At 38.4% G+C, this 9,548-nt stretch overlaps 1 protein-coding gene across 1 annotated transcript in view; it reads right to left on the bottom strand.

Moving 5' to 3' along the window:
• The window catches only part of ARHGAP20 (Rho GTPase activating protein 20), a 170,236-nt gene that overhangs the window by 5,957 nt on the left and 154,731 nt on the right, over positions 1 to 9,548 (bottom strand). The window contains exons 12-14 of the mRNA XM_007936564.2: positions 5,740 to 5,849; positions 3,141 to 3,330; positions 1,695 to 1,809 (exon numbers count right to left, since the gene is read on the bottom strand). Coding sequence (XP_007934755.1) covers positions 1,695 to 1,809; positions 3,141 to 3,330; positions 5,740 to 5,849 — 415 coding nt within the window. The remainder of the gene's footprint in view (positions 1 to 1,694; positions 1,810 to 3,140; positions 3,331 to 5,739; positions 5,850 to 9,548) is intronic.

Here is a 9,548-nt window from a genome sequence, read left to right as displayed (position 1 = left end):
GGGGAAGCCTTCAACGAGATGGATTGATACGGTGGCTGCAATGATGGGCTCAAGTATAGCAGGGATTGTGGGGCTGGCGCGGGATCGGGCAGTGTTTTGTTCTGCTGTGCATGGGGTCGCTATGAGTCGGAAACGACTCGATGGCGCTTAACAACAACAACAACAACAACAAAGGGTGGAATGTTACAGATGGAACTGTGTCCCCCCAAAATGTGTCGTAAATCCTAGCCTCGTTGCTTGTGGTTATAATCCCATTCAGGATTGTCTTTGTTATGTTAAGGAGGCAGGAATCGTGTAGGTGATATTTTGAGTCAATTCTTTTTGGGATATAAAAAGAGATTAAACAAGCAATCAAGAGAACCAGAGATGGGGGAAAAGAGATGCCGAGCTACATGAAGACTGCGCAGGAGCAGAAGCTCAGAAGAGACAAGGACCTTCCTCCAGAGCTGGCAGAGAGAGAGCGCCTTCTGCTAGAGATGGCAGCTTGAATTTGCACCTCTAGCCTCCCAATGGGGAGGAAATACATCCACTTAAGGTATTTCTGTTATAGTAACACTAGATAATTAAGAAACCCAGGTTTTGAATAAGACTCTCCTCTAATATAGATCTCTGGTGGCTATATATAAGTAACTCTAGTCTTAGGGAAACCTTTTACTAACCCTCTCAAATTTCTTTAACATCTATTACCTTATTTGATCTATACAATAACCATAAAAGATAGATATTCTTATTACCAAATTTTATGGATGAAGATACTGATGTTCAGTGAGATAAAACAACTGGCCCAAGATCATATAACTAGTAACTGGTGGTACAGGAATTCATATTCTAGAGTTGTATGTCTTCAAGCCCTCCCCACCCCCAACTCTTATGATGCTATTGCTTTCAAACTATTATACAGTGCACTAGAACTCTGAAGCAGCTCAGGGACTGCTAAGGGGAAGGACAAGAACGAAAAAAAAACAACCAACTAACCAATAAGCGGGCTCTGGGCCTTCCACTTCAGTTTTTACTGCAGCAGTTCTATTACATAGCCCCCCCAAAAAAAACTCCAAACCCACTGCCATCAAATCATTTCTGACTGATAGTGACCCCCATTGGGTTTCTGAGGTGGTAAATCTTTACGGCAGTGGATTGCCCAGTCTTCCTCCCATGGAGTGGCTGGTGGGTTAGCAGCCAACTGTCTTAGGAACTGTGTCATCAGAGCTCCTTATTATACATTTGAAAAAAAAACTCATTGCAGTCGAGTTGCTTCCAACTCATAATGACCCCTCCTTGGGTTTCCAAGGTGGTATCTCTGCAGAAGTATATTGCCCAATCTTCCTTCTGAGGAGGGGCTGATGGGTTTGAACCGCCACCCTTCTGGTTAGCAGTCAAATGCCCTCATAAAGTTTTATTTTTTAAAAAATTTCAAACCATAACATAATATAGCATGTTGCTACTAACAATGTCTTGAAATCTGAGACCTCATCTTATAAATTTCTTAATCCTACCATGGTGTTACATATGGCCTGACCTGTTAGCAGGTCTTCTGAGGAAGGAGCAGAGGCCTGATGCCCCCTAACCCAGCTCAGGAGCTCCCTTCACCTCAGCTGCTGTGGCTCCATGACAACGCCCACCTCAGTATCTTCCACCATCTCTGTACAGACATGTGGTCTATTTCTCACAAGAACCAATCAAATTATTCACAGTACCTGAGGCATTCTCTCTATTATCACATCTCACTGAAATCTCTCTCAAGAGGGAAGTGATTTCTTCTCCAAATATCCTACAGCAATTTTCAATCAGAAATTGTATAAGCAGGGAAACCTATTCAAAAAAAGGACAGAAATGAAGTGCTGCTTTTCACATAGCATGTTTATAAATCATATTTTATACATGAAGCTTTATTCCAGTAAAAAATATAAAATAATTCTGAGAAATTTCAGTTCTGACATAGAAGTATACAAAGCAGTTTCTCCTATAAAACAATGATACTTTCAAGAGTAGCGTGGATACAGAAATTACGTTGATTTTAATCAGTGAACTAAAGTTACCATTTGTGGTTTGCTTAATGCTAATGTTTTCATACCAATTAAATAATTACAAATAATTTCTATAGAGTGTTTAGGGTGAAGAGTATACATTTTAATTAAAAAAGCATTAATTAGATAAAAACTTATAAAATTTGTTATGTAAAGCAGGTTGTCATCAACTTGAAAGAGGGCATCCTCTGTGGATTTGCAGGGAAGGAGAGAGGCAGCTGGAGAGAAAACTTGCCTTTTCTCTGATTAGAGTTCCACGCACTGCTTTGCCTCAGGTTCCTAACTAGAAGTGGATCCAGAAGAGGTAAGATTTTTATTGGGATGCTTTGTGCCTTCACTGAGATGTACTGGAACTTTTCAATAGTTTTCTTGTTCCAATTGCAGAGCCAAAGATGGTAGCTGAGCAATTCTCTGAAGGTGCCATAATTGGCAGAAGCAAGTGGAATGTTGGAAGCAAAGGTAATTGTTATTCTCAAAGCCCCTTATTAACTGCCAGGCACTACAGGGATGTGATTTCAAGTAACTACTGCATATAGTAGGTATTACCTTGGCCTCCAGTTTTTAAATGAGGAAACTGTGGATCAATGTAATTGTACATCTGGCAAGTGATAAGGCTGAGAATTGAACTTTTGTTGTTGTTGTTATGTGCCGTCGAGTCGGCCCCAACTCATAGTGACCCCTCCTTGGGTTTCCGAGGCAGTATCACTACGGAAGTAGGATTGCCCAACCTTCCTTCTGAGGAGTGGCTGGTGGGTTTGAACCTCCAGCCTTCTGGTTAGCAGTCAAGTGCTTTAGCCACTATGCTACCAGAGCTCCTATTGCTTACCTTTTTTTTTTTAAATCATAGCAACTGCTTTCTTATTCTATGGTTTAAGTAAGTTGTAATGTTTAGCTTTAGCATCAAGTAACCCAGCTGTTAAAACTTTTCCATTTAGCAAATTACCTTCCCATAGTCTACCAAGATAGGCTAATTGCACTCCACAGTCAGTGAACTCAAATGTATAGGGAAGCGTAATTAAGATATTTAAGATACATCTTTCAGAATTAATGCCTTCAATTTCAGGTTCAAAATGGGGCCTCAGTCTCCCAGGCCACAAAAATGAAAAACTTCATTACCTTTTTTGTAAATTCATTTTCTAACTCTGGGCTGGAGGAAGTAGGAGGCCAAAGAATGCTTGGAGCGATACACACTGCTAAATTAAACGCTGTCATCTGATTGGATGAACAATGTTGCTCAATGTTGTGTAATACTCCAAAAAGATACCTTAGTAGAATAACATTGGCTCTTGGGAGCTGGTCTAATAGCCTAAAGACAGAAAAATGTGCTCTTTAATCAAGACATTTTACTTTCAAACTTGTAAACAGAAGTAACTCTCTCTATATATGAAGAACTATGCAAAACAAAAATATTCAGATATGAAAGAGTTTCAGTTAACACAGTACCATGCAAAGTGAGTACTGCCTGTATATAAGCACTGGGGACACTCTACCACACACATACAATTTTTTGTAGACTGTCTTTACAATCCAATGCAAATGTAAAAGAATGCAAAAATATGCCTTATTAAAAAAAAAAAGCTGCCTGAAATATTTCTCTGAAACTTGTACAGTGTATTTTAACTTAGCCAAATCCTATGTAACATTTCAGAATATTCTCACTGAACCTCCTAAAATCTTTCTAATGAAATTAAACAGCAATTAAATTAAAACTACTCCTTCATTTCCAAGTAGCACATAGGCACACTGTCTCTTGATGAGAACCCAAAGCTTAGCTACTAAGACTCCAGGTCTATTTGGAGAGCTTCCACTCTGCTCTACCCTTTCATTGTTCTACCAGCTGTCAAGGTCAATTTGTCCCAAATGTCTATATCACTGGTATCACCTTCATAGTTAAGTCTAGGTTATAATAGTGTATTTTCCACTGTATCCATTTTGCATTAGATATGGGACTTTTCAACATCAGTTCACTGAAGTGAATTTTTCTATCATTTAGAAAGCATATATATATATACACACATATATATAGCATATACATATTGTCAGAAAACATTATCTATGTTTCCATCTGTATCTATTTTTTAGCTCTCTTTATGTAAAATACATTTTATGTATCCAAGTTGATATTCATGGCTATGCTTTTTTTTCAACAAGAAGTTGAAACCTGGAGGAAAAAGGATAGTCTGTCTCCTACTGTACAAATAGCAGAGAGTCCTTTCTTCAGCTCAATGGGCTATCAATGAGTACAAATTTTTAAGAACAAATTATGAAGAACTTTGAGATTAGCTAAAAGATTACTGATTACTGGGTGGTCCAATGGAAAATAAGGCATTGCTCAGCACACCCATTGGGTTATCTGATTCTACAGAGGTCTTAAGCCTTGGGCTCTTTTATAGCTCTGTAAGTTTTAGACAATTGAGCAATGCACATAATACTTGTCTACAGACTTGAAAATTCTTTCTAATGAAGGTATAACTGATTTATCTACCCCTTCTGTAGAAAAAGCCAGTTTTTTTTTTTTTTTTTTAAATCTATTTAAATTCACTTAAGCATTTCTGATTGAATTATACAAGTTGTGGTACTTTTAAATCTCCTTTGCACTGGCTGTAATGTCTTACTGATTCCCTCATTAATGATTTAAATAAAATCTTTTACATGTGTTCATTTTATATTTGTATGAAAGTCATGATTTTATCTTTTTAAAAATATCATCCTATGATAGTTTGTAGAATATAAAGTTTTAGACTATGGGCAACAAATTATAGAATTTGAAGCTCACTATCTGAATGGTTTCTGCTAAACTATAATGGAAGTAGACATAATATTGTGTCATATGGCCTTTGGTTTCTAGTGTCTCATACAACTGTACTATGTTCTTCTACTGGTAAAATAAATTTGTCAATAGTAATGTGTAGGTAATAATTTATATTTGAAAGATACTAAGGAAAGTCTTCTAAACAAGCATATACGAATTAATGTTAGTGGGATTCTTGGGTTTTCACCAAACTGAAAGGATTGCTAGGGAGTCTGTGTTAAAGGGCACTTCTTTCCTATTCTCTTAGAATACAGGAAATACTCAGGAGGTGGGGAGTTCTGCCAGCAATTTGCCTTTGCAAGAGAATAGACAATGCATCCTTGTTGATCAGACTGGGACTTAGCAACCCACTCTCTCCTTTTCCTTCACACTTCTTTGTGAGTGACCTTCTTCCTATGTGCCTACTGCTATGTGCCTACTGCAGCCTCCACATCTGTTCTATAGCAGTGATTCTCTGTCCCCTTAACTCTCAGTGTATTCCCCTGTCTTTTCCACCAAACTATGAGTTCCTTGATGGGAGGAAACAGGTCTTTTATCTCTGAAAGAAATTCCACTTCTGCATGATATATACAAGGAATTGTGTACCTGGTAAAATATTTACCAACATTAACATTATGAAACTGTAGATAGGGCTATTAACTATTGGACATTAGCTATTGGACTCATGGATTTCAACTCCCATCAGTGTTAAATAGACAGAAGGTGTACAATGGTCAAGTATTCCATAGTAATAGTTCAGAAGGAAAAAGCAAATCTCATAAGGACAGCAGCTAGCATAAATCTATTTTTAAACTGGTTCTCATGGACATGACTTTGATAGTTGTCATCATTACTAGAGAAGTCTAGAAAACATAAGCTTTTAAAAAAACTATTTTTGAGATATGGCCAAATCAGAATAATTACCTTTGAATTGTATTTATTTTCTCTTCATCATTACCTTGATCCATTACACAGACCCAATGATCATAGAGATCTGATGAAAAAATGCTTCCTGGAATATTTCGTAGAAAATCCTTACACAGAGGGAAAAAAAAACAAATATTTTAAACCATTACTTTCATGCCAAACATACATTAGAGAAATCTGAGAGAAAACACTTGGTTTAAAAGTTCAGTTAAGGCCACCTCTTGGAAACACAGAGCTCTGTGCCAATGACTTGCACACAGAAGAGACATATGCTTTGATTTTTTCCTAAAAACTGGAGGGATAATCAGAGTCCTGACTAGGATGGGGAAGATAAAGGGGAATCTGTTTGGGCTGAAACCTCCTATTTGTCTACTTTTTAGCAAACTAATACAACATGACAGGGCCTGGCTGTAGACCATTTTAACTCCTCCCCGGCCCCCACCCTTTTGATAGAAATACAGATTTTGCTTCTATATTTTAGCCACAGTATACTTAAATTCTTTGGAAGAAAAAATCTAAAACAAAAAGCAAGTAACAACTAAAACTAAAACCTCTCCTTACATGAGAAAGGCCTGGGTTTTCTATCTTAGGGTGTGTACTCCTGCGGAGAAAACAACTCACAACCGCTTCATTATTCTTTTCTTTAAATGGGATGTGAGCTCAACTTTCCAAACTTGAAAAAGGCAGCTATTGGAAATACACTGAATTTCCCAGTGGGGTACTATATGTTTTCCCTTACAACTCCTTGGACTGGAACATATACACTCTTCAGAAAAATAATGACGTTTAGATATGTTACAACTTCAAGCCCCTGAGTCCTAGGGTTGTTGTTGTTGTTGTTAGATGCCATGGAGTTGTCTCTGACTCATAGCAACCCTACGTACAGCAGAAGGAAACACCGTCTGGTCCTGTGCCAACCTCACAATCCCTACTAGACCCAAGCCCATTGCTGCAGCCACTGTGTCAATCCATCTTGTTGAGGGCCTTCCCCTCTTTTGTTGACCCTCCACTTTACCAAGCATGGCATCGTTCTCCAGAGAATGGTCCCTTCTGGCAACATGACCAAAGTAGGTCAGACGAAGCCTGGTCATTCTCGCTTCCAAGGAGCATTATGGCTGCATTTCTTCCAGTTCACGGTACTTTCAGCATTCTTTGCCAACGCCACAACTCAATTATTCATCAATTATTCTTCAGTCTTCCTTATTCATTGTCCGTTTCTCACATGCATATGAGGCAACTGAAAATACCATGGCTTGGTCAGGTGCATCTTAGTCTTCAAGGAGACATCTTTGTTCTTCAGTACCTGAAAGAGGTCTTTTGCAACAGATTTGCCCTATGCTATATGACTTTTGGGGAGCTCTGGTAGCATAGTGCCTAAGGCACTTGAGTGCTAACCAGAAGGCTGGTGGTTCAAACCCACCAGCCACTCCTCGGAAGGAAGATGGGGCAATCTACTTCCATAGTGATACTGCCTCGGAAACCCAAGGAGGGGTCGCTATGAGTCAGGTCCAACTCGATAGCACATAACAACAACAATAAATATGCCTTTTGAGGTCTTCACTGCTGCTTCCATTGGCGTTGATTGTAGAACCAAGCAATATGAAGATTGACAACATAAGATTGACAACTTCAATCTTTTCTCCATCTATTGTGATGCTGCTTATAGGTCCAGTTGTGAGGAATTTTGTTTTCTTTATACTGAGGTGTAATCCATACTGAAGACTGCAGTCTTTAATTTTCATCAGTAAATGCTCCAAGTCTGCCTCATTTTGAGCAAGCAAAGTTGTGTTGTCTGCATACCTCAGGTTGTTAATGAGCCTTCCCCAAAACCTGATGCCATGTTCTTTTCATATAGTCCAGCTTCTTGGATTATTTGCTCAGCATACAGATCGAACAAGTACGGTGAAAGGATACAACCCTGACACACGCCCTTCCTGATTTTAAACCACGCAGTAACCCCTTGTTCTGTTCAAATGACAGCCTCTTGTACAGGTTCCTCATGAGTTCAATTAAGTGTTCTAGAATTCCCATTCTTCTCAATGTTATCCACAATTTGTTAATGATCCACACAATTGAATGCCTTTGCATAGTCGATAAAACACAAGTAAACATATTTCTGGTATTCTTTGCTTTGAGCCAAAATCCATCTGACATTTGCTATGATACCACGTCCCCTTCTGAATCCAGCTTGCATTTCTGGAAGTTCTCTGTTAATATTCTGCTGCAACCATTTTTGAATTATCTTGACTAAGATTTTACTTGCATGTGATATTAATGATACTGTTCAATAATTTCCACATTCTGTGGGATCACCTGTCTTTGGAATGGATACAAATATGCATCTCTTTCAGTCAGTTGGCCAGGTAGCTGTCTTCCAAATCTCTTGGCATAACTGAGTGAGTGCCTCCAGCGGGGCATCCGTTTGTTGAAACATCTCAATAGGTATTCTGTCAGTTCCTGGAGCCTTGTTTTTCGCCACTTCCTTCAGTGCAGCTTTGACTACTTCCTTCAATACCATTGGTTTTTGATCATAGGCCACCTCCTGAAGTGGATGAACATCAACCAATTCTTTTTGGTACAGTGACTCTGTGTATTCCTTCCATCTTCTTTTGATGTTTCTTGCATCATTCAACATATTGTCCACAGAATCTTTCAATATTGCAATTTGAGGCTTAAATTTTTTCTTCAGGTTTTTCAGCTTGAGAAATGCTGAGCATGTTCTTCCCTTCTGGTTTTCCAATTCCAAGTCTTTGCACATTTCATTATAATAATTGACTTTGTCTTCTCAAGCTGCTCTTTGAAATATTCTGTTCAGCCTTTTATCTTGTCACTTCTTCCATTTGCTGTAGCTACTCTTCATTCAAGGGCAAGTTCCAGAGACTCTTCTGACATCCATTTTGGTTCTTTTCTTCCATTCCTGTCTTTTTAATGACCTTTTGCTTTCTTCATGGATGGTGTTCTTGATGTCATAATTACTGGTGATTGGAATGCAAAATTTGGAAACAAAGGTGAAGGATTGGTAGTTCAAAAATGTGGCCTTGGTGATAGAAATGACACTAGGGATAGCATGATAGAATTCTGCAAGACCACTCACTTAGTCACTAGAAATACTTTTTTCCAACAACATATACAGCAACTAGACAAATAAATGGACCTTGCTGGATGGAATACATAAGAATCAAATAAACTACATTTGTGGAAAGAGATGATGGAGAAGCTCAGTATCATTAGTCAGAACAAGGCCATGGGCTGATTGTGGAACAGACCATCAATAGCTTAATAGGCAAGTTTAAGTTGAAGCTGAAGAAAATTAAAACAAGTCCATGAGAGCCAAATATGGCCTGGAGTATATCCCACCTGAATTTAAAGATCATCTCCAGAAAAGATGTGAAGACTGAAACACCAATGACTGAAGACCAGACAAGTCGTGGGATGACATTAAGCACATCATACATAAAGAAAGCAAAAGGCCACTAAAAGGATAGGAAAGAAACAAAAGACCAAAATGGATGTCAGAAGAGACTCTGAAACTTGCTCTTGAATGTAGAGTAGCTAAAGCAAACAGAAGAAATGATGAAGTAAAAGAGCCAAACAGAAGATTTCAAAGGGTGATTCAAGAAGACAAAGTATTGTAATGAAATGTGCAAAGACTTGGAGCTAGAAAATCAAAAGGGAAGAATATGGTCAGCATTTCTAAGAGCTGAGAGAATTGAAGAAAAAATGCAAGCCTTGAGTTACAATACTGAGGGATTCTATGGGCAAAATACTGGAAAATGAAGAAAACATCAAAACAAAATGGAAGGAAT

This window comes from Orycteropus afer, unplaced genomic scaffold, assembly GCF_000298275.1.
Source record: "Orycteropus afer afer isolate SDZICR_OR568_19922 unplaced genomic scaffold, OryAfe1.0 scaffold00036, whole genome shotgun sequence".
Classification (NCBI taxonomy): domain Eukaryota; kingdom Metazoa; phylum Chordata; class Mammalia; order Tubulidentata; family Orycteropodidae; genus Orycteropus; species Orycteropus afer.
The sequence above is the reverse complement of the archived record's forward strand: the minus strand, read 5'-3'. Positions and strand labels throughout refer to the sequence as shown.